Source organism: Corapipo altera, unplaced genomic scaffold, assembly GCF_003945725.1.
Source record: "Corapipo altera isolate COAL_440 unplaced genomic scaffold, ASM394572v1 2, whole genome shotgun sequence".
In the NCBI taxonomy this organism is placed as follows: domain Eukaryota; kingdom Metazoa; phylum Chordata; class Aves; order Passeriformes; family Pipridae; genus Corapipo; species Corapipo altera.
In genome coordinates this window covers 12,608,134-12,633,386 of record NW_020884890.1, presented here as the reverse complement: position 1 = coordinate 12,633,386, position 25,253 = coordinate 12,608,134, and the positions used below count along the sequence as shown (strand labels likewise).

At 40.1% G+C, this 25,253-nt stretch overlaps 1 protein-coding gene across 1 annotated transcript in view; it reads left to right on the top strand.

Annotated features, from left to right (window-relative positions):
• RARS2 (arginyl-tRNA synthetase 2, mitochondrial) overlaps positions 1–24,374 on the top strand; it is a 32,973-nt gene extending 8,599 nt beyond the window's left edge. Inside the window, exons 6-20 of the mRNA XM_027644802.1 lie at positions 650–705; positions 2,263–2,346; positions 5,907–5,983; positions 7,637–7,792; positions 9,187–9,293; positions 9,884–9,979; positions 12,295–12,355; positions 15,513–15,589; positions 16,886–17,010; positions 18,556–18,623; positions 18,723–18,832; positions 19,868–19,963; positions 21,958–22,032; positions 22,869–22,932; positions 24,223–24,374. Coding sequence (XP_027500603.1) covers positions 650–705; positions 2,263–2,346; positions 5,907–5,983; positions 7,637–7,792; positions 9,187–9,293; positions 9,884–9,979; positions 12,295–12,355; positions 15,513–15,589; positions 16,886–17,010; positions 18,556–18,623; positions 18,723–18,832; positions 19,868–19,963; positions 21,958–22,032; positions 22,869–22,932; positions 24,223–24,309 — 1,339 coding nt within the window. The 3' untranslated portion in view covers positions 24,310–24,374. The remainder of the gene's footprint in view (positions 1–649; positions 706–2,262; positions 2,347–5,906; positions 5,984–7,636; positions 7,793–9,186; positions 9,294–9,883; positions 9,980–12,294; positions 12,356–15,512; positions 15,590–16,885; positions 17,011–18,555; positions 18,624–18,722; positions 18,833–19,867; positions 19,964–21,957; positions 22,033–22,868; positions 22,933–24,222) is intronic.
• The last annotated feature ends 879 nt before the right edge of the window (positions 24,375–25,253 follow it).

Sequence of the window (25,253 nt, the reverse complement as noted above, 5' to 3'; positions counted from 1 at the left end):
AAAAGTGGCTGACTCAGATCTTTTTATGGATAAGTGTTTTTGTTCACTTATATTCCCTCTGCAGGCTTCTATAGTCATGGAAAGCAAGCCCTTGGCTTTAATTTGAAGGGTGAATTTTCATAACTGATCTTCCATTTTATTATCAGAGCAAACATTTGTGGGTACAGGGTTCTGTTCTTGTTTGGTTTGGGTTTTTTTGAGTGGGGCATCGTTGGAGATGTGATTTCAGTTACTGATTCTTGTACACAAGATCTCCAGTACTGGTATCAGATTTATCTCTAATAAAGGTGTGAAGAGAATGATCCATATGTCCAAAACATGTAAATAGTGGGAAGATATTTTCAGTTCTTTGTCACTAGTATAGTTGGGGATTGGTTATTTTGGATTTTTTGTTGCTGTTGGTTTTGGGGTGTTGTGTGGTTTCTTTTTTCACTACAACACTAGTTGTTAACTGATATTGGACAAAAAGCTGGTTGGATAGGAAAATTTGCTGTCTAGAACAGAAGCTAATCAGGGAATCTTAAGAAAAAATTGAAAATGGTGGTTTTATTTCAGCTCTTCTGCTACATGCATGAGTTCAATTATTTTGACTTGGTGATCTGTTAGTCTTGTGCATTGAACAAACATTATTTGTGAAAATTTGTTACAGCTCCCCTAATATTGCCAAAAGGTTTCACATAGGACATTTGCGTTCCACAATAGTAGGTAAGTGTGCATTTAACTGCCTTCCAAAAGGACTTCTTTGTCTTCCTGTTTCACTTGACAGGGGAGCACTGCTAACCTTTCATCCACTCATCTGGTGGAGGGGCCACGTGAGGCTCAACTTGGTAATTAAAAACCTTTTGCTTATTATGCAGTGAAGAGAAGAAAGTGGTGTGTTGCTGGCAGATTTAAGTCACATGTAATGTAGTTTTATGACTGTGAATATTAAATGAAGTAGTTTTAAATTGGTCTGCAAAGACATCCAATTCAGTTTTCATTGAGGTGTCATGAGTCCTTTGAATTTTAAATTCCTAATTTGCACTGGACTGCAGAGCAGTCAGATAGTTATGTCTTGGTGTCTGTCTTGGAAAAAGCTTGCTTTTAATTACTTTATGGCAGTATTACTAGCACAGTTGCTGTAATTTCTAATGATATAATTAATAAGTTTATTGTGCAGTACTCTAGTGACACATGGAAAACGTAATTGCTCCCTCATTTCCCTCTCTCACAATAAAAACTAGTAGGTTATTAGTAGAAGATCCTACAGCATCTGTGCATCTAATATTGTATTAGTCATAAAGTATTTAAAGTATCATGTATAATTATTAATTACATAAAGTTGATAATTGTGCCTCTTCATGGACTGATAGTTGAGTGAGATTACTCTTTGTGTTCCATTTCTGGACCCTTTGTTACAGGAAAAAAACCCACTTTCAAAAACAGTTCTGTAGATCAGTGTTTGTTCCATAGTAAGAGAATGAATTAACTACAGAGAATGTGATTGAGAGTAATTGCAAGCTATAATACAGTGTTATAACAACAGAAGAAGAGAAAGTTTTCTGCATCCTTAACATCCGTATTGTAATTAAAAGACACCCTTGAAACACAGGAAAATGGAGGAAGGGATATGGGTATTTCTTCTTTGGAATTCTATGGCTGTTGCTAAGCTCAGGAGAGATGAAGGGGTTTTATTGTAACAACGGTTAGAACTGAGATGTCCTTATGTGATATGATAAGTTTGGGGTGTAGCGCGTTAAGTGCAGAGCTCAGAACTGCCCCAACAGTGTTTAGAGGTTCAGGACTTGATGTTCTCTATTTAACATCACAGTTAACAGGAGTTTATGAATCTTGAGTGCTTGCCTAACCTCCTGGTGTGAGGTTACCTGACTCTGATGGAATTATATATATGTACTGGTACACAAACATATTTGTGAGAGTACAATAAGACTTTAAAAGGTGTTTTTTATGGTTGCATACTTTGCAGTATGTGCATGTGGATACACCTGTGTATGTTTTTATCACTGTTGTGGGAGATACTTTATGGGACTTTTCAAATGCATGACATTTCTTTTTCTGCTCAGAAAGGAACTCGCTTTTTACTATTACTCCTGCTATTGTTTTTAGTTGTGAAGTATTTTAGGAAATTCTATGGAGTAATCCATTTGGTTGCTTTTCCTCTTCTTTTTGAATACAGATTATACAAACTGTAGAAAACAGAAACTTTGTAGGCATGAGAGACTACCTACAACTGAATAGTAATATCTTTTTTTTCCTTACCAGGGAATTTTATAGCAAATCTCAAACTTGCACTGGGACATGAAGTAGTAAGAATAAATTACCTTGGTGACTGGGGCATGCAGTTTGGTATGTTTTAATACTTGTTTATTCTGTCTTCTTTTCTACTGTATCATATGGTCTAGGTGTCCAGCTTCAGTTTTTACTGGCCACTCTGCACTCATAAAGAGTGATATCCCATTTCCATGCATGTAATATATGAACAAAACAATCCAGACCGATTCATCAGCAGTATGACCTGTACTGCTGTACAAGAAATAACAGGAGGAAATTTACCCAGCAGTTCCTCTGTCCCTCAGTAGCTCCTCTCTCAGATTACCTGTGTGTAGTTTGGGGGTTACTTTCTGAGTATGCTTGTTACACCTTTGGAGTCCTCATGGCTGAGCAGACTTCTGTTGCTGCCTCCAGACAAAAGGTGGTACCTGTTACCATAACTGTTGCACATCTACTGTGATCCTGTCTTCCTTATTCAGACTTTGCATGTGTAACACTTGTGGAAGAGTAAGCTTGCTAACTTGCCTAGGCCACAACAATAGAATAATTGTAACAATGTGTATTTTATATTTGGCTTGTCTTTGTGGGGTTTTGTGTGTTTTCTTTATGTGGGTTTTTTGTATGTGTGTGTGTTTTTGTTGTTGTTGTTCCTTTTGGAAAGTAGTTCATTATTCATAGAGCATAATTAATTTCCACAACAACCAAATGTTGGCAGGTTGAGGCCCAGGGAGTTTCTATCTTTAAAGATATGCCTACACTTTCCCCAAAATATTCAGCTTCCGCTTAAAATGTAGCACAAGAGAGGTGTATAGGTGGAGAATGTGCAAGAGAATAGGTTGTGGAAAACTATCAATCATGTATGCACACACGTAGACACCCCTACCTCTTCTAAAATGTCCATTAGATAAGTGAGGACTGAAAAATCCTCTCATGTACCCCCTTGCATAACTTGATATTTATTCCCTGACCACAGATCATTTAGGTCCAATTGCTGGATCTATAGCCATCCTTCTTTTATGGCAGCTGACCCACCCATAGAATTCACAACTTTGTTGACTTCTGTTAATCTTGCGTTTTAAATTTATTTGTATTGTCCTCTTTTTTTTTCTAATTTCCTCAAAAAAGCTGTTTTGACATATTTTCGTCATTTAAAAAAAGGCAGTCATGCTCACTTGCTCATTCTTTAAAGCTGGTACACCTGTGAAAACTATAAAAATCCCCCACTTCTTTTGTAATAAGCTTTGAAAACTATTTTTGAATGGCAAACACAAAGTGCAGTGTCCATTAAGCAGTCACTTTTGCTTATTCCAGCCTTTATTCTGCCCCCTCCAGTTTCAGTGGCACTGCTGTTTATGGGGACATCAAGGAATCAATTTTATGAACAGAGTTGGGTTACTAAATACTCTACTTTCACTCCATTTATGTATTTAGATTCCTAACTGTAGATAACGTAACAAAAATATTCAGTTTACCCATTATCCTTCTAGATTAAATTCCTGGCATTTAGACAGTGCAGTGTAGCATTCATATGACTGTGAGACCAGTAACAGAATATTCTTTCCTTTGTTAAATTATTTCCTCTGCAGCTTGTCTTCCCTGATCCTGTTTCTGATGAAACAGTAGCTTATAGCAGAGCTTTGCCTCACTTAGAATTTGTTTATAGGAATTGAATGCGGAATGAGTTCACCAAAAATTCAGTCAGTTTCATTATTGCATATTTCATTCATTTTTGACCCTCAAACATAATTTTATCACTATGCTGTTGTATGATCAATGTGGCAATGACAGTGAAGCAATGAAATGCAATGTGGTTAAAAGGCTTCTCAGCTGACCTCATTCTGTCTTTCTTTGGAGATACTAAATAGCATCTGAATTCTCAATATTAGGAATTTTATGTATTTTAATGCTAAGTTTCCTGAAGGTATAAAGATCACAACGCCTGTTATTCACACATGTACCTGTTGAGCAGCACACAACTGACCTAGTAGTTCAAACTGTTTCTTTCAAAATAGGTGATCCCCTCTTTATCTGGGCTGGCTTAGCTCAAATATATGACAGGTATTATAACAAATAATATAGTCATGCTTCACAAGATTACAGCATTGAAATATTGTTATAGTGGTCCTTTCTCAGGAGCAGTGCTGTAATTAACCGTCTGTCAGCATTTCCTTTACAACTGCTATTGTCAGAGACTTTAAAATTTAATGATTGAAAACATATTTTGCTGAAACGTGGCAGAGAAGTGCTCGGCCCTCAGGCAGTTTTGGGGCAGGTTTCTTAAGGTAACAATGTTTATGCAGCCACACTGTCTGTCAATCTGTCTTCCTGTCACTCTGCTCCTAATAGATTTTGAACCCATTGGCCAACTTCAACCAGATCTGACAAGGAAAAATGTCTCCAAGAAAACTAATTTCCTTTGGAATTGTGACAGTTGGCAGCTGAATAGGGATAGAAATACAATGTAATGCCCTGTGGGAGAGAGTTAACTTTTGTGTTTAGCCTGCCAGCAAACCAGTCAGCACCTCTAAGTCAGAACTGGTCTCAACACATGCTGCATCTTGCCAATAACTGGTGCATGTACCAAGGTCTGGAGATAGTTCAGGGAAGACAGAAAATGTGTGGAAGGATGTGTTTGGGTTAAATAAAGACTGGCAGTTGTGCTGGGGATTGGATTGTGAAGTCAGCCTTGAAAAGTGGAAAATTTAGGTACACTAATATCTAAGAGAGATCATTAGGAAATCAAGCTCCAATTGTTTGTAGAACAAGCTGTCCTTAGGTAAACTTTCTTTCACTAGGATTAGACTAATTTTATTTCCTAAACCCTGTTTTTCTTCCTTGAGTCTGCCATGGCTTCTACTATACTCAGTGTTTCTTAGAGGGAAGTTCTTGAGACAGTGCTATTTGTTTAGTTGCGGAGGGTTTTTCAAAAGGATAACTGCATACCTATTCCTACATCAGTCCTGGTCCTTGTCAACTCAGAGGAGTAAGATGGCCTTGAATTTAGCCTCAGATAATCTAAGAGACATTACAGAAGGAGTTAGTGTGGTGTTTTTTTCAGACAAAAAGAATGGGATTTGGATTTCTTGCCCTTTCATGTGGCTTTTGGGAAGAGCTGAAGCCAAACTGGACATGTGAAAAAAGCTGCGTATTCTAAACATGCAGAAAAAAGTTCCTTTGAAAATATTGCATGAGTGATATGTGGAATACCACATTGTGTTCCTGTTTCTATTGTCCTTGAAATGATAATACTCTTAAGGGAGAAAGCAAAACAGAGTTTTGAGCATGATCTGTTGCTGGACAGTTTCCACTATGTGACTTGTCATTTGCAGGTTATGGCTGTGTAAAAGTTGATTTTCTCTACAAGTCCAGAAACACAAATTCTAATTATGAGGAATTGAAGAATCAACACAGTATTTCTTACTAGTTTCTAGCTATTATATTTTTGGGGTGTTTTTCTCGTGCAGTGGAATAATAGGTTATGCTTTTCATATGCTTTATTTTTGTAGCATACATTATTGTTTTAAAATGTAGAGCATTTGTTTTATTGGCTACAGTGCTAGAACTAGACTTGCTTATGAAAATAACATAACATACTCTGTGTTGTTGCCTAACTCTGTACTTGATTGTTATTCAAGGCTTATTGGGTGTTGGTTTCCAATCCTTTGGCGACAAAGAAAAACTAAAATCCAGTCCTTTACAGCACCTGTTTGAGGTAAGTTCAGAGAAGACCAACTACACACTTCAGAGGACAATCCATTTAACTCAGCTGTCAGTTCTGTACAGAATGTGTACAAAAAGTGATTTTAATGTGTCTGCAGGGTCATGAGGAGACTCATGTGGGATTTAAATGACCATACTTGAAGGAGTAGTGCAAGTCAGATTGTTTATGTGGCAGAATAGCTCCTTCTGAGCTTGCCAGCTTCTTTGACATAGGTAAATTTTGTTCTCTTATTCCTTCATCCCTGAGCCCTGCTGAATTGAATTGATAGATTCTCAATATGGAGGTGTTTTAGAGCGGTAGGACTGATTAAAAGAGAAAAAAAGTAGTCATATTTTGTGGTTGTGCATGCTGTGTATTACTTTATTTATAATTTAAGTCCAGTCTTAGAATTTAAATTTTTAATACTTGAATTTTGCACTAAAACTTTAAAATTGCAGCAGCGTGTAGGCTTTATTACCTTCAAATGTAGAGTATTCAGTCAAGATGCAAAAGGTTCTAAAACAGTAGTCGTTTAAGACCAAATTGATTTCTCAATTATTCCCAATTCCTAAGTGTTTGTTCAGCTGTATCCCTAGTTATATCAAAAACTGAGATGTGTTTCAAAGTGGTGTTTTTTCTGCTGTTGTACGACATTAATCTTTCCTGTAGTTCATTTAAAAAGAACATTTCCATAGCAATAGTTTTTATATAAATAAATATATATACAAATGTACCTTTCCAAACATCTTTGCACCTTCCATTTTGGTGAAGAGGCAAATGCAGATATGCTTTTTGCATTTTTTTCTGCCGTATAACATAAAAGATTGGGCATAGGTGGACATTAGAATGTGTGAAACTACTGGTGGGAGAGAACGAGCGTTATTCTTGGAACAGGTTGAATTTTCCCTCTACTTTAAATTTATTTTTCGTAGTAGAACTAAGCAAACAATAAACTTTGAAGCTTGTCAGCTGTTAAAAATCTCCAAAAATCTTCAGACTTGAAGGGGAAAAGTGAGTTTAGCTCTGGAGAAGTGGAACCCGTTGGAGCAAGGTTTGCATTGTTGGCACACTCGTTGAACATTACAGGAATGGAGTTTTAACAATTACTTATTTTGTATCGAGATTATAATGATTTTAGGATCCAAACTCCTACAAATATTTAAAAGTTAAACAGCATTAACTTTTTTTTCATCATAAATGGGTTGGGGTTTTCTTTTTGAGCTTGTAAAATACTGATTCTATCAAGGATTTTGCTGTTTCAGTTCCTATCTCATTTTTAGGCAGTGTAGTTGTTATAAGTATCGTCTTTGTGGTTCTCCAAAGAAAAGTCTGTGGTTTAAATGTCTGTGATGGTTTCGTTTGCACACATAAATGAGTTCTTCCACATTTTGCTGCTGCAGCAGTTTCAAGGCTATGAAGAGGATCATAGCAGCAGCAGTAAGGGATTACAGCATTAGTCTTCTTTCAAGATAAGCTGCACATTTTCCTATTGGACTTAGGGCTATTCATTCTTTTTTTAAATGGGAAATGTGTTTCTTTAACATGTCTTTAGAATTTTGACATTACAAATGTCATCTTTAAATGTATTTGTATTGTTCTTGTAGAACTTTATTTTATTGGAGGGGAAGATTATACTATTTCAGCATTGTCAGTGTCATATTTTAGGTGTATGTGCAGATTAACAAAGCAGCAGAAGATGGAAACACAAAAAAACTGGCAAAGGATTTCTTTAGAAAACTGGAGGAACATGATGAGCAGACATTGTCACTTTGGAAACAGTTTAGAGACTTCAGTATTGAGGAATACATCCAGATTTATAAGGTACAAATCATTCACTGCTTTCTCTGTGTTCTTGGTCTCTTTTTCTCTATTGTTTCATCAGTATAATTGATAGTGCATAGTACCTTTTCATCCAGGAGATTGCCAAGCAGTGAACTCACTTAGGAACAGAGATTGCTCTAGTATTGTCAATTCATTGCCTTTCCCATAACCTTAAGTGTGTTGTGGGGAAGCTTTTTCTCGATAAGCCAGGTTACACCCCATTCTGTTTGGAAAAAGCACAGTAGCTGATCTACATCCAAGCAGACCATCACTTTAGTTGCTGACATCCTAGATACTTTTTATTTAATGGTGTCCAGGTAACAGTGAATCCAGTCTCTTGGTATTGATACTACGCAAGAGCCAGCGGAGTCCATCTGAAGATCAGCTGGTGTTTTTCCCACTTGTGATGAAATTCTGGAATGGGTGACCAGTTTTGATGGGCTTAGACATTTTTTTTTTAACTTGCAGCTCCAGAGAGTTTGTGACTTGTTTTCTATCTCTTTCTTCTTCTAGTATTATTATTTATTTAAAATTTCACTTTTCTATCTCATTCCTCTTGCTGTACTTGTAGAAATTGGTCACATTTTGTTTCATCCTCAATTGCAAAGTTAAAAACAGAAGTTGCCTGCCCTTTCCTCAATAGTCCAGATAACCTAATTTCTTCCCTGAAACGTATCTGTGGAGTCAAGCCAAGTATTCTAAGTTAAGATCTCCTAAGTGAGACACTTGATAATTCTAGTGGAGAGCTCACCTGTAAGGGTAAACAGGTATTGGGCTGTGTATGCAGCTGAATCGTGATGGTCACTCATCACTGATCACATAATGACTGGTACAGCTAGATCTTTGTCTCCCAATTTCATTCAAACTAATAAATATTCAGCTGATGGACTGACCAGTTTTGACAGTTAAGGTCATCCTGTCTTTCCTGGGTGTACCTTCAGGCTTCATAGTAATGATGACTTCTGTATGCTCAGCAATGTTTGTGAGCAGCTTCTGCCTTTTTAAATTTCTTTCAGTTTCCTTTCAAATAGAGTTGGTTTCATGTCCAAGTACAATCTCTGCAGTCCATGGCTTTCACCTCCAGCACACCAAGTTAAAGACCTCCCTCAGAATTTTTGTACTAATTGCTTTAACCAGTTTATGCCTAATTTCTCATGAACATTATACCCAGGCTGTATTCAGTTTAGGGAGATTAATTCTAATGCAGAAAACAATTAAATCAAAATCCAAACATCCTTTCCTCTTAACAATGAAGTGATCTTTCCTGGAATAAAATTAATCTTTGCACTCTATCTGATGTGTGACACAGACCTATTGTCTTACTTAATTCGAAGAAATTATTAACCTCAATCTTATCAATTTTACCCTTCTTTGATATTCTTGGAACTTTTCAGCGTCTAGGAGTGCACTTTGATGAATATTCTGGAGAGTCACATTACCGAGAGAAGGCCCAGGAGGTTCTAAAGATGTTGGAAGATAAGGGACTTCTTCAAAAAACAACGTATGGACTCATTATTCAATCAGTGTAATTTACTTAATATCTCAGTTACATTTCAAACAAGACATGATGAGTGAGGTTTGTACATAATCTAAGGCGAAGAGGTTTTTTTAAATGGTCTTAGTAGCTGTCCTAGTAGAAGACCAAGAGGATTTGTGCGCTCACAGTTAAAAATTAAGTTTGCCTTTCTGTGGCTAGTACAGAAACTTGGCCATGACAAATTAAGTACAATGACAGTGTTCAACTCATAATGGCCTTTTAGGCTGTTAATTAATTTGGTAGCTGCATGTGCCATTTAATGAGCAGAGTTAGATGAGATCCTTGCTTTGATGAAGCAGGTGCCTGGCTGAACTGAGATGGAAGCCATAATCATGGAATGCACCAGAACATGGGCAGGCTCCCTGGCATAAGCAGTGGTGACAACAAACACTTCAAAAATACTTCAAGGAGACAGTCATTCAAAGAAAAAGAATAAAGTTGTCTACAGTGAGGGGGTTTGAGGCAAGAGGCCTTTTTGTTTCTGACCTCAGTCTTATCTGAATTTACCTGTATATTAGCTTGCAGTTACATCAGTATTTTATCTCAACTTACAGAAAAGGGACAGGAATCGTGGATCTTTCGGAAAAGAAAGACCTCTCATCAGTTTCCACCGTCATGCGTAGTGATGGGACATCTCTTTATATAACAAGGCAAGTAAGTTCATCTGTGTTCATTGCCATTTATTTTGCCAGTAAACTTTTGTACATGAGTATGTTTGTAACTGATAGTACAGATTTTGAAGCTTTTTATTGCTGGGATGGAACACCCTTATTGTTGAGTAATCGTAACTGGAACTATCAATGTAACTATGTCAGGATAAAAATGGATCAGGAAGAACAATGGCTTTTAAATACTCTTCCTCCCCTTAAGCAGTCTGTAAGTAAATCTCTTCAAAGTTAGCAGCTGAAGAAAGTATTATGATTTATGCAAAGAAAACAAAACTGGGATCTCTTGATCTAGTAAATAGTTGCCAAATAGTGAAGGTTTTAGAAAGACCTTTGCTTAAAATGTTTATTGACAATGTGATGCAGAAAAAAATGATGTCTCAGCCATGTCTGCATTTACTCAGTGGACCACCAGCACCGTAACATCAATTTTATTGCTGTTTTCCCGCCACATCATCAGTATCCTAAAATTCCTCTTGGGTATTTTAATATGGAAGCCTTAACAGTTTCTTTGTGCCAGTAATGCAAACAAATCAGAAGTCCAGCCCTCAGGGTAAACTGTGTACAGCTTTTCAGGGTGAGGGTATTAGAGAGATGTTGCAGTCAATCCTGCTCATTAAGGAACTGCTGAATCCTGTAACCAAACAGACAGTGATGCCACAGCTCCATGCCCAGAGGTCAAGCAGTAGTAAGGCTGATCACCTGTTTGAACTAGCACAGATACACACACACACACACACCCCCCATCCAAAACCACACAGCCCTCAGTCAGCACATTTGGTGTTTTATTCCCCTCTGGCTGATCAGGATGAAGGTCTGTTACTGTGAAGAAATAGATATATATGTGTGTGTGTAGTTATACACACTTATGTATGTGATAGGTATTATTTAGTAACCAAAATAATATACATATGTATTGTAGGTACAGAGTACGTATGTACCATATGTATCCCTCCAGTAGCTGAGATTCTGCCCATTAACTGTCCCTGGATCCCCAGGTCTCCCCAGCTGTTGGCACCTGGGCATGCAAGTCCCCAAGGCCCATAGCCCCGCTCTGGTCACTGGCACAGACACACTGGATCTCTCCAGTAACTGAGCTTAGACATGTAACTATTGGCTCTGGATCCTTGGTCTGCCCCATTGCCTTCTCCACAGAGACACATGTACCCAGACAGATCTCTCAGTCAGCCCCCTGGCCCCATGGTCTCTCCAGCTGCTGGCCTGGACCCCCTGATGCCAACAGTACAGACTCCTGGGTGCCTCCTCTTTGAAGGCACACATTTACCTGGATACTTCCCAGCTTACTTCTCCTACTTGCTGGCTATTCAGCTTGATATTTGCTCAGTCACATGTTGATGTGTGCGCCCTCACTCCAGATGTTGGCAGCAGAGGCACCTTGGCCCCTGTGACCCATGGTCAGACTCCAGTTGCTATCACTTAATTTTGCTTATGCCCAGTTCCCTTCAGTTGCTGGCACCACCGATGCACAGCCCGTATGAGCTGTATGCCCCAACTGCAGGTAATGATACTTAGACCTCCAAATTCACATGCATACAGAAGAGAGAGCCCCCTCACCTAGGGAGGGTTTGAAATGGAGTTTTATGAGAAAACAGGAGAGATTGTGCTGATGAAGTTCAGGGCACAACTGAGCAAACATACTACCCAGCAATTGGCTTACAAGCCACCTGTCCCTGTTATCATCTTCTCCCTTTCTTTTCCCATCCTTGGTTCCTCCCCTGAGCATCCTATGCTAAGTCTTGGACAATTGCAAAATGCTTTTCCCCTTCATCCCATGTGTCTCATGTCCTTAAGCAGTACCCTCCCTCAGTCAGGTGGTCTGGAGAGCTGCTGTGGTGGCCCCTGAGGAGGCTTTCAGACTGGAACATGGGGCCTATGGCTCTCTTGTGACAGCCCCTGGGAGGGGCTCGAGCAAGTTGTTTCTCTGGACTGCTGTGTGTGTATGTGAAGATGAGCTTTGTGCCATGTAACCTAATGCTAAGCACTGGGTTAGTTTTCCAGGAGAGGGTTGTTTCTCTCGTGTCCCAGTAGGCAGACAGAGAGCAGACTTACTCTGCACGTAAGAACTGTTTCCTCAGTAATTTTCATAGTTAGTGGTTTAAAAAAACATTTCAAACATGTCATCAGCTAATTATGCGTCTCTTTTTTTATGTAAGGCATACATAGATCCTTCTAACTGGGCAGTCCTCTCCCCTTCATAAAAAGTAGATTATTTTTCTGAGAGGCAAATAATGACGTATGTTTGAGTGAAATTCCAAATAGTTTCTTATTATCTCTTCCAGAGATCTTGCGGCTGCTATAGACCGAATGAACAAGCACAGCTGTGATACTATGATTTATGTGGTAAGTAATTCTAGATTCAGCTAACACTTCTGAGCCTGACTCTTTCCAGTAATCCGGAGGGGCCTCTTGCTCACAATCTGACTTAGACACATGGTATTTTTGGCAGTAAAATAGATGCCCTTACTGTCCAGCAGCTGTGCCTCAGTATGGCAGTGTTTCTTGGTTCTGTTTCAGTTCATGACCCACAGAATGGTTGAAAAATAACTTTAAACTAAAAGAGAGTAGGTTTAGATTCGATATTAGTAATAAATTCTTTACTGTGACAGTGACAAAGCACTGGAACAGCTTGCCCAGAGGCACTGTGGATGCCCCATCCTTGGAAGTGTTCAAGACCAGGTTGGATGGGTGAGCAATGTGGTCTAGTGGAAGATGTCCCTGCCTATGGCAAGAGGGTTGGAATTAGGTGATCTTTAAGGTCCTTACCAACCCAAACCTTTCTATAATCCTATGAAAATCAGCTCTGGAGTTATTCTCTATTATAAAAAATCATTGCAATTAGTTTCAAAAGAAACTTTTACTTCGTTTGGCATTACATTTTCTCCTTAATCAGTCTGGATGAAGCAGTTATAGTCAGGGAATGTTTTTATATTTCTTGGTTAGGTTATTTTGATTTTTAATAGTTCCAGTAGTATCAATAATGAATACTTGGATTATCTCCTCACTTGTGTGAAACTCTTTTTTGCTCTAGTATTACCAAGGTGATATCTCATGATGCTTTTAAATCTTCTTTTTCCCAGCTGTAGAAAAAAATAATTTTGTAAACCGTGTTCTTTTATATGAAGTCAATAACATGTGGAAAAAATCTGCACGTTGCTGTGATGTGTTTAGTAATGCCCATATGCTTTCTCTGGTACAACTTTTTCTGAAGTCAGTATAATGTGACAAGATTCAGGGGACAGGGAGAGATCAGTAAGCACAACATTAAATACACAGGTAGTTGAAAGTGCAATTTCTAGTTAAATGACATTCCTCCTTTTATTTCAGTCTTCAGGAAGTTTTGCATAGCCTGCCATTCCTACATTTTGTTATAGAACAGGGAAATTTTTTTGGGAAATTCTTTGGATTTGGTGGGAGTTTTTCTGCCTCTGCTGGCTGGAACATACTGGGTTCATTGACATTGAAGGACAGTGTGGCTGTGAAAATGCAGTGCTTTAGGAGTTAGGGATGTTTCCTGTCTAGTTCATGTAAATAGGTAATTATTTGTATTTGTTATACTGTGAGGTGGTGGGGACCAAGGAAGAAGGTACAATTAGAAAGAGGGAATAGTTGGGTCTCTGCTTTGCACAGATTAGGATATTGCCTGAACGTTATGGTCATGGAGGGAGTGAGTGTGAAAGCAAGTCTTGAGCTGAGTGGCTGCTCACAGCTGAACTCCGGTAACTATTTACTTCCTTGGCTGGCCCTTTTTGTCCTACTCTGAGTCCAAACAGATGTGCAGCAAAACCAGACTGTGATGTGATTGATGTGTCAATTGAATGTCTGATTTGAGGGGTTTTTTATCACTTCTGGCTTTCTGAGAACTGGGAAAGTTGGTTATAACATGAGAGGGTGATAACGTAGGCTGTTAGGAGACTTTATGGAACAGACAGACTGATGAGGGACCTGCCAGCCTCGCTGAGCTTTGCTGCTGTTTTGTGCCAGTACTGTGTAATGAGTTAACTCTTAACTCAGCGTTACCAGAGGCAGGAGGACTTCATGGGTTTAAATGAGAACACTGATGATTTTAGTCTTCAATTATTAAATACAAAGGTATAGCAGAATCCTAATCTTGTTACAAGAAAATTATTTAGAGACTCTTGAGTCTTATTTTAATAAGATCATCTTGTCTTCCTCAGATCAACTTGTTAAAGAAAACATTAAATTGGTTTACTAGTTGTAATGCTGTAAATCAGTGCATTCACCAATTTAGATTTTTTTAAATTGTACTTTTTTCATAAAAAGGCAGTGACATGAGAAAAATATTCAAAACATTTTAAAATGTGTGACATATTATTAAAGAGGTACTAAGATACCATTGAATGTTGCACTCAAAACAGGAGATGAAACTGCTTTTATTTATGAAGAATTGAATATAATCCGTGCTGCCAGACTGCATACTTCTCTCTTAAAGCTAACCACTTAGTGAGAGAGATCTGGCTTTGTTACAGGTACAGAGAGAAACCTCAGATGTAAGATGAATGGAAAAGAGCTTGGAAGGCCTAGTTTGAAATGCTGGCCACTGATATCCATTTATCAGCCTTGCTTGTGAGTCAACATGGAGAGGTGATAGGAGTGGAGCAGCTTATAAGGAACTCTGAAAGAGGAGGCAGGTGCTTGACACAGAGGTAGAATTGAGAAGGAACACAGATAAGCACTTCACTCACTGCTCACTCATTGTCTTAGAACACAAAACAAATGAGGAAATAGTGATTATTTGGTTATCTCTGCAGGGTTTTTTAAGGAGGGATAAAAGGGAGTCTGAGTGGTGTAGTCAAAACAACTAGGTAGGAAAGTGAACTTTGGAGCAATAGCTGTAGCTAGAAACACATATGAAGATCATTGTTAGGCATAAACCACCATCAGAAACTACTTCAGTTAAAAGGAGAGAGTAACTGGAAGTGTAAGAGAGCACAAAATGCATAATTGTTATGAAATTGTGATAATTCATACTCCTTTTTTTAAAATTCTGTAGCTGCCTTATAATGTAAAACTACAAATCACACTAGAGACAATAGAAACTGTTGGGTTCTGGAGACAGGCAGCTTAAAGAGGTGTTCTGTTTCTCAGCCAAAGGAACCCTAGCATTTGGTGATATAAAACATGGGTATATAATGAGCAGCAAGGTTCTGAAGTGGAAATGGAAGGGATTTTTTGTGGGCAGCTCACGAATTATGGGAAACTAAAGAATATCAAGGTTTCCTTTCCGTTCATGTATTTTTGCTTCATGACTTGAATAACGTCTGAAAAGGTAGATTACTTTTTTCTAATATGATGCAAAATCCCATTGACATAGATTCCAGATGCCACAATTTTCAAGTCTTGTTTGTCTTCGTAGATTTTAATTCTGCTTGCAGTGACTTACTGGCACAGTATCTGTGGTGGTGTGTGTTTGTGTGTGAAAAGCTAATCCCTATCAGACTTGGAGGGTCTTCTGATATGCATGAATTCTATTCCTTAGACAGATAAAAGTCAAAGTCATCATTTTCAACAGTTATTCCAAATACTGAAGCTCATGGGTTATGACTGGGCAGAAAGGTATGTATTTATGAATCTTAATTATGTTATATACCTTATTGGGTTGATTGTTTTTTTTTAAAAAATGAATAATTTGTACATTGGAATTTCAGTAGACTGTTCTTTTGAGGAGAATCTCCTGATTGTGTCCACCTGCCACCATACTATAGCACACATCACGTAGGCATTTTGGTTGAAGCTAAGCTACAAGATGTGATGCTGGTGTGCAACTAATGAACTCCAGAGTGGAAGCAGACATTTGGCCTGTAGGACCCAACGAATACTAGTCCAATAAGGAGGAAAAAAATAACAAAACAAACCCTTAGAATAGTGTGCAGTGTGGGCCTCAGGTCCTCAGCACCAACTTTTTCATTCTATATGCCCACTCCTGCTGCCCTGATTAATTTGTGAATGGAGTCATTGCCGTGTGTCCAGGATGTGAAAAACAGCCCTGTCTCTCATTTAACTTCATAACTGCTTGATGTGAAAAAGAGAAACTATCTTTAAGAGACTGTGGCATAGCTTCTGGGATATTGTGTGATGACATATTAAATTATTATTCTTGAAGTATTATATTTTAACAGTGATCTGAATCTGAGTTTGAATCATGCTTCAGGCTTGAAGTATCTATTGCAAGGAAGCGTATCCCTGCTGTTATTCATTGTAGTTACCAATCCTGTTAGCAATCTGAGCAAAGGTCAGTAATGGATCTGCAAACTAAATCATATTCCTCTGCCAGACTGCATGTCTTTTGTGGTTAAATATAGCGTTTTAGCCTTCTGGAAAACTAGACTGCCTCCTTTCACAGTGCTTAAAGTTGTCTTAGATTCTGGATCCAGAATAATGCTTGGGATTATTATAAGCAGAAGCAACAAATATTTTATTATTAGCAATGATTAATTATACTTTTAGTTTAATGTGCCCACAATAGAATTATTATGACTCCCTTTCTAATTATATTAACAGATCTGTGTTGGCACAGTAATTTGATCTGTCTACATCCTGCCTCTCTTCAATTTATTGCAAATTATTGCACTGAGGCCTCTGTGCTAAAGGCAGTAGCAAGAGAGGTTCCTGAGAGCACGCAAATGACCAGGTTATCATAATTCTGATCGTAATTCCCCATTATATAATAAATATGGAGCTTTGGTTGCTGAAATGAGAGTTACTGATTATATCACAAAGCTTTCTGCGTTGGAGTGTTATTTATTCAGCTGTTATTGCTGTTTCCTGGTAGAGAATCCAGCTCTGAACAAACACTGCAAACATTTCTCTTGATTGAAATGTAATTTTAGGTCCTGCTGCTTTTCGACGCAGGTGCCAGCATGTGTCTTTTGGTCTAGTTCAAGGGATGAAGACTCGAAGAGGAGAAGTAATTTTCCTGGAAGATGTTTTAAATGAAGTTCGCTCGAGGATGTTACAAAACATGAGTTCCGCAAAAAGTTAGCTATTTCAGGTCTTATTAGTTTCTTTTGATGTTCTGTGTTGATCAAAAATGTGTCATCTTTTCCACCCTTCTCTTTTCCCTGAATCAGACTAATCACCATGATAGACCCTGATATGTGCATTTCTTACCTCTTATAATATAAACAGTGTTAAAATAATTCTTTGCAAGTCTGTGAACTTCCCTAAATTACAGATTTGCAAATTCTAACATTCAGTGATATTATTTCATCATGCTTTCACAGTGGGAAGAAAGTACCTGTCTTTGGAGACAATAGTTGCTTTTTTCTGGAGGGACAAACTAGTCCATAGAAGGGTTGGGGCTGGAGTTCAGGCAACAGTCAGATTTCATCCAAAGGATTTTTGACTCTGACAGTTTTCTCTGGCAAGAATAACTGTAGCTTGCCTTCCACTACTGCCTCGTCATCCTCCCAGCCTTGTGGCTGTTCACAGAGTGCTCAGGAGGTCACTGCTCTGCAGCAGAATGTGCTGAGGGGATATTTGCCTTCCCCTCACTCGGGCTGTGGCTCTGTGACCTTTTCCTCTTGATGCAGTAAAGATTTAAGGGTTCTCAGTGAAATGCTGCCCCCTCTTGTGCTCTCTGGAGTTAGGTGCTGGATTGAATCAACCATCTAGTCAGATTAAATAGTGTACGTCTTCCTTGCTCTGCCTCCTCAGCTTTTTTAATCCAGGTAATTTTGCTTGCAGAGTGGACCAGGAGAAGGGGGTCAGGCAAAATGATAGAAGGGTGCCCCTCGATTCAAACCAGTTTTACTGCAGAGAGGATTGGAGCTTAGACTTCAGTTTAAATATTGGTGTCATAGCTGAGTGCAAAGGAAACATTTTAATGCTGGAGTGAATGGAGAGTGTGCAAGCCTGATCCCTTTACGTAGTCTGTTCTGCTTGTACTCCCTTATTCTCTAGGTATTGGTGGTGCCAGGGTACTGTTAGTGGGGTATTGAGTACCTCACAGTCCAGGGTTGGACTGGAATGATCTTTAAATGGCCTTTCCAACCCCAACCATTCTGTAATTCTCTCAGTTCAGATTCTCTGAGTATAGTCAATTTAGGTATCTTCTTTAGTGGATGGTGTGACTACTCCCTGAATGTGTCCAAATGCTCCATTAACCATTGGAACAACTTTTTTTTGGTTGTTTATGCACCTGTATCACTTGTAGTTTATCAGTTTTCCAACAAAATCTGAATTGCCCTCTCATTCTCTTCCTGAACTTAGAGACTGGCTGTCAGAACTGTGAAGAGGAATTTAGGGTAGTCTCGCTATCCTGTTGTAACGAACCTTTCTGACCTAAATATCTGTGTTACACATACTAGGGGAAGTGGGAAAAAGCCCATCTGAAACAGCTGTATTTCAGCTTTTAAGAAAGGTTTATATTCTGGACTTGTTGCTGCATGCATCCTGACAATTTCATACTGCTAGTTTAGGGTTTTGGAAGATCTGCTATTTTATTGGCATCTCCAAGTCTGAGCAAGGGAGTCATGATGGTACTGCAGACTTAACTATTGTTTCTTTCTGTTACTCTTCAGCAACCAAAGAGATACAAGATCCTGTGGAGACAGCAGAGAAGGTTGGTCTTGCAGCATTAATAATTCAGGTGAGTCTGAGCTGCCTCATGACCTGTTTGCATCTTCTGTGAAAAGTTAAAAACTGAGATGAAGAGCCTTATCTAGGTGACAATGATTTATTTCTCCAGGACTTCCGCGGCCTTCTCTCATCTGATTATCAGTTTAGCTGGGATCGAGCTCTTCAAAGTCGTGGAGACACAGGTGTGTTCTTGCAGTATACCCATGCCAGACTCCATAGGTAAGTTAGTGTTTATGCACAAAAGTACAGTTTTACATGAATTTTAACCTTATTAACTTACTGCTTTGTTAAGTAGTAGTGTCAGCTCCTTCCTAAAGTATGACACATGTTCACTTTTTCAGCAGAGGTGTGAGTTTATGATAGGAATCATTGAAACTTCCCAGAAGAGCAAGCCAATTAAAATGAATTTTCTGCCTCCTTTCCACAGAACTGAGCTGCCTGTCCATGTACTTTCCCAGTTCTAGGAACAGCCTCTCTGTAGTTGGTGTCAGTGATGAGGAATGGTAGCCCTAGGATTAGGGAAACTGGCATCAAAACCAAAACGCACATACTTGTAAAATATTCCACATCACAGAACTTTTGGCTACCACAATAATTAGTGGGGGTTTTTTGACATTCTGTTATTTCCCTCTGTTGGTAACCAAGGTTAAAAGCAGATCTCTTCCTCTTGACTCAGGTCAAACACCTAACACATTTAATTACTTCTTTAAAAGAGATTCAGAAGAGGCAAGTTTGAGCACTTGTATTAATTCTAATGAACTGTCAGAGCGTTCTTAATGCAGAAATCAGTATTCTATGTATTTTCATGTAAGACCCCTTCCTGGATCAGGCCAAAGATCTGTACCACCCTGGTGTTCTGTCTGAGGCAATGCTAGCAGGAGGTGATGCTCAGGGAGAGTGTGCAAGCCTGATCCCTTTCTGTACTCTGTTCCCCTTGTTTTCCCTCATCATCTAGGTATTGGTGGTGCCAAGGTACCATTAGTGGGGTATTGAGTACCTCTCTAGTCCTTTTAGCATCAGCTTCTGGACCTGTTGTCCATGGATATGTCTAATCCTGTTGATACTGAATGGCTAGCACAATTTTTATATTTCTTTGTCTCGGGTTGAAGTCAGCTAGTCTGTCTCAGTGTTCCATTCATCTTGAGCAGAAGGAGCCTACCCTTTTTCTCAAAAACACAAATTACGTTTTTCTTGTTCAGCTCTGCTGACAGGAGGTTTTCATCCCAACATTTGTTTTCCATTCTTACACCGTAGTTTAGAACGGATGCATGGGAGCGCACAGCTAACTGATGTTAACGTGGCATGCTTGCAAGAGCCAGACGCCATCTCTGTTCTTCAGCATCTTCTCAGGTTTGTCTACTTTTCTTTCCAAATAGCAATTCTCTTAAAATAAACTTCTGGATATGCCGCCAACCTTTTGAGAAGGCACAGACTGTGTGATCATGAGAAAAATTTGCTATTTCAGGTAATGACTTGTCTGTTGTGCCCCACTGATTGCAACAGTAGCCCTCACTTGGAAACTTTTGTGGCTTTAAGAAGCCATATGACAGAAAAAGCTGTATTTGGAACATACTCTTTGTACATGATCCTCTTAATTCTTTCTTGTCTTCACAAAAGTATGCTAGGCTCTATATAAATATTAACTGCAGATTTAGTTGGTCCCTTCTATTCTGCTTTTGTCATGTGGGAAAAGAGAGAGGAAGTGCTCCTGGGTGAGGTGAAACGGAGTGTGCACATGCACATCCGGTAGCTCAGCATCCTTCAGAGCTACTGAATGTGCACAACTAATACCTGTTAATAGCAGTAATGTTCTTCATTGATTCAGTCTTAAAGTTAAGCTGTTTCTGTTTTCATTATTTTATAGATGTGCAGATAAAATACAGAAACAAGGGAGTTGTCCATGTTGCACAGCGTGTGATGGAGGCTCTGGGTAACCTGCCAAAACCAGACCTGGCAGAGGGATTGGAACTAGAGAATCTTTAAGATCTCCCCCAAGCCATTCTATGATTCTATGTATAACCCTGCAAAAGCAGACTTACTTGACTGATAAAATAATCTTAGCAAGTTGTTGTAGGCCAGTGCTGAAATGGCAGCTTCCCGAAGCAAAAAAGCTGGTATCAAATCAGGGTCCTTTATTTGGTACCAACTTTGTTTGAAGCTTTTATCAGTGCCTGTTTGATGGTGCTTGTTAGTAGTAATTTCTTTGTACCCATGTTGCTGCCTCTGAGGGACCAACAGCCGCTGGTCTCTGTGCTGGCCCTGAGACCGTGTGGAGGTTCCCCTGGTTCTGTCTCACTCACGTCAGTGGCACAGTGTGTGAGGGCAGCGACCTTCCCCAGCAGTGACCACCTCGGGCATGCTGGCTAAGATTAGCTGCTGAGTGCACGTGTAAGAGGTGTTTTTGTGGCTTACCCACCCATGGGATGAGGAGTGCTCCCTCCTTGGTGCTATAGCTCTTACATGACTGCTGAGCCCTTGTTATTGGAGTGCACTTCCCAGTTCTGCAGCTTGTCTTTAAAGGAGGAAGATCCCAGGGCAGTTCAGCTTGGCCATGCTGGCAGGGATGGGCCTGGGAGCTGAGCAAAGATTAGGAAGTCCACTGCCCATTTTGAAATCTCTTCAGCCCCAGAGGTGTTGGTACCTTCTGTGAAAAAGGAAAGCAGAACACATGAAATAAAAATACAGATTTCATGACTTTGCTTGTACTGCCCAGTTTAATACTGTCTTACAAAGTCAACTATTGTGTAAGTTATGTAGGATGATGGTGCTTGAGCAGGGAGGTTGGACCAGATGACCCACTGTGGTCCCTTCCAACCTGACCTGTTCTGTGATTCTGTGGGAATCTGTATTCCAGGATTATGTAAAATCACATTGTTTTTGTCTTCTTTTGATGTTACAAGATTCCCTTTAGCTACTTAAAAGTCTAAGCTGCATTTACTAAAGGCAAGGCCCTCTAAGAGACTATTTTGACTCTTTTGGTTATTTAACATGTTTTTTGCTCCTAGGAACTTACAGTTAGTGTTGAGATGTAAAAACAGACATAATGTTCCAGGAGCAAATATAGCTCTTGTGTTCTCTTGGGTAGCCTGCCTCTCTGAGCTCTGCCATCTACGATGTTTGCAAAATGAGGAGCAGAAGCAATTTCCTTCAATAATAAGTGAATGAGGAAGGAATAATGAGTTGTGTGCTAAAGACATGGCTTAGGTCTGGTTCAGAAGATCAGTTTTGCCAGTTCTACAGCTGTAGTTGTGTGCTTGCTCTGACTTAAGCAAGTCTGATGAGCCTTATATCTGAGCACACCCTCTACTACTCCAGCACCAAACAATTCTTTTCTTCCTTCACAGGTACGATGAGGTCCTGTATAGATCTTCTCAGGATCTGCAACCCAAGCACATTGTCAGCTACCTCCTCACACTTAGGTAAGGTGATGATTGATACTGGTGGCGTCTCCAGTAAGGACAGGTCTTCCTGAGCTGGATCTGCAGCCCTCACATCTGCACTGCTTTGAAGAGTAAAAATAGTGGGAAGATGCAAATTTGTGGGACAGTTTCCCTGAAGCAGGAAATGTGTAAAGTAAAGTAGGATAGCAAATAATATAATAAATAGTAGAGATCAAGGCTGGAGCCAGAAGCCTTCTCAGAAACTACCTGCTTTTAGGAAAAAAGTCACTTGGCTGTAACCCAGTGTCAGAACCAAAATCATGCTGGACTAATGAAATCTTAAGGAGATTTAAGCTGATAACATCCTCTGAAATATCAAAATTTCAGCTATCTCAGCCAATGAACAAAGCTTATTTCTGTAAGTCATGCTGTGTATGTGACTCCCATAGGGACCTGTCTGATTTGACAGCACCATGAAACACAAGAATAGACTTGGTGGAGGAAGATGTAGAGCCTGTGTATGGGGAAGGCTTTAACAAATTAAGAAAAATTGTATAAGGAATCACACACCTTGGGAATGCCAGGGTAGAATCTCAAGGATTCCCAGACCAGTTTTGAGGATGGTTTTGGTTTTTTAATGGGCAGGTAGCAGAGAGATTGTTTTGGGGTTATTTCAGGAGTGATAAGTTGCTAATGGCATGCCCTGACACCATGCAGGCTATAGAAAATCATGCCTTCCTTGAGCCAGGTGAGAGGCTGTTGTAAATCAACCTCTGGCATGCTGCAGTTGTGGGTGGCCCTTCCAGTTCTGCTGCTTTCTGTAGCCCAGAGCAACTTGCTCATTCTCACCATTGTCTCTGTGTTTTCCATTCCAGCCATCTTGCAGCCGTGGCACACAAAACCCTTCCTGTGAGAGGCAGCGCCCCTGAAGTAGCACAGGTATGGTACAGCATCTTAGGTGGCTAGAGTCTGTGTAGGGTGTCCCAGAGGAAGGATTCTGGCTTTGCCAATCCAGCTGTGTAACCACTTGCATGAATACACACCCGCAGGCGGAGGAGCCAACAGGGAGGCTCTCCCTTGGGTGGCACTGCTTTGGGAAGGCAGGGATTGCTCTTCACAGCTGTGCCTTCTGGAAAGGGCTGCTCTGCTTAATCCTCCCAAAACACAATGCTCCCTAACGACAACTGCTCCAAATCCAGTCAAACCCCTTCTCATCACCTTTCCTTTTGAATGTTTTAAGATTAAACAGTTGAGCATTAAACTTGCTGGTTAATTTTTGATGGTTTCCTTTAGTGGTTATGTGGGAAGACAGAGAATTAGGAGAGAACTAAATCCATCTCCTCCCTCTTGCCACCTCCATATTCCAAGTTGTCCGTTGTGCCTTTCTAGCTAAAGCTAGGTGCTGACAACTTTTAATCTGCAGTCCCAAATAAATGCAAATTATTTTCTACTGATCTCCCAATGTTTGACCCCCTAAATGCTCAATAAATGATACACTAATTACACTGCCTTTCTTACTTTCTTTCATCTACTTCAAAAGCAACTACTTATTTGATTTTGGTAGTAAATCACACTTAAGTGTTGAGCTATGCTGTGGGGGAAAAACATTCAGTGGAATTGATGGAGCTGCAGTCTGTATTTGAGCTTAAATGCTGTAGGTATTCCTGCTTTGGAGATGGACTAAGTCCAAGGTACAAGGAAAACTGAAGTTCCTTATCTTGTAAAAAAAATATTTTCTAAATATCTTACAAGCTTTCAAGAACTATGGTTTTTGGAGCAAACAGCCAGCTGTGTAGCAGCCAAGACATTGACAAAGAAAAGTGAAATTTTCAAAGCAGCCCATAGTTGCTTGACAACCTCTAACACAGGCAGGGCAAGAGGAGGGAATTCCAACAGTACCCTCAGGGCTGTACCAGCCCCTGATGCATGAAAGATTTTCATTTTTTAGTCACTGCTAGCTCTTCCACAGGCATCTCTACTTGTTCTGCCCAGAGGGCTTGGCTAAACATGCCTTTCCAGCTTCCTTTGTTTGACCAACTGCCCGTCTTGTTGACACTGCAATGGGCTAACAACAGCTCGTGTAAATGCTGCCAGCATTGGTGTGTTTCTCAGTACTGGGGTTATATGTAGGTCTGAGTCCCAGGGTGGGGACAGAGGATGCACGCTGTTCTGAGAACCACACCCTCTTCTGTAGCAGTACCCTAAGATGACTCTTCTTTTGTTTTCCAGGCAAGGCTCTGTCTCTTTCAAGCTGCACGCTCGGTTCTAGCCAACGGAATGAAACTTCTTGGCATTACACCTGTGACTCAAATGTAATGAGGCTGTATCCAATGTAAAGTCACATCTCGTAGTAAAATTTTTTTTTCCCCAGATAATATGAATACTGCGTGTCACTGCTAATGCTGGAAGCGCCATCTGTGCTTAGAGGTTTGTTGGTGGAGCAGTGTACTTAAGACTCAGGTCTACCTGGTATTTCCCATAAAAGAGAACTGCTCTGTATTTGCCATGTAAATATAACATCCTTTTGGTAGAGGAAGTGGTATTAACTGTGCTGCCCTAAGCAAAGTTCTCCCCTCCTGCGGTTGCCATTGTGTACTAAGGCCTGATGGCACAAAGGCTCCAGCTGCTCTATATATTGTAACAAACTGAGCTAGTCAGGTCCTGCAGAGCTCTTTTCCTGTGTGAAGTACTGCATTCTCCCTTTAGCCAAGCCCAGCTGCCAGCTGTCACACCCTGTTCCTCACCCCTTCCTCTGTCACACTGACGTGACGGCTGGGGAGCAGAGACTGCTGCACAGCTGGTGGAGCAGGAAGTACAGTGTTCCCTCTGCACCCTACCCACAGGTGTGGCAGGTGCTGCTTGGCACCCCTGAGCCATCACACTGCTGGAGAGAGGGGGAGCAGCACCTGTGAGGCACTGCAGCTGGCTGGCAATACCCTCCACCACGGAAGCCTCGACTTCCCAGGAGTGGCACTGTGGTGGCTGCTCTAACACATGGACCAGTTGGCAAAAGGCAGAGGGGAGCATCCTCTCCCACCAGAACAGAATTTAGGCATGTTTGTTACTGCTGTGTGTAACATGCCCCACTTTCAAGTAAAATCCAGCTGGTTAACTTATGTCTGAAGGAATCTAGCCAAGAGTATAAACTTGGTCACATTTTGACTTCACTATGAATGACAACAAGCTGCCCAAATGCACCAAAGTCACTTTTCCCTCACTGTAGAGTTGCAGTTGCTGGACAGCCTTAGAAGATGAGGGAG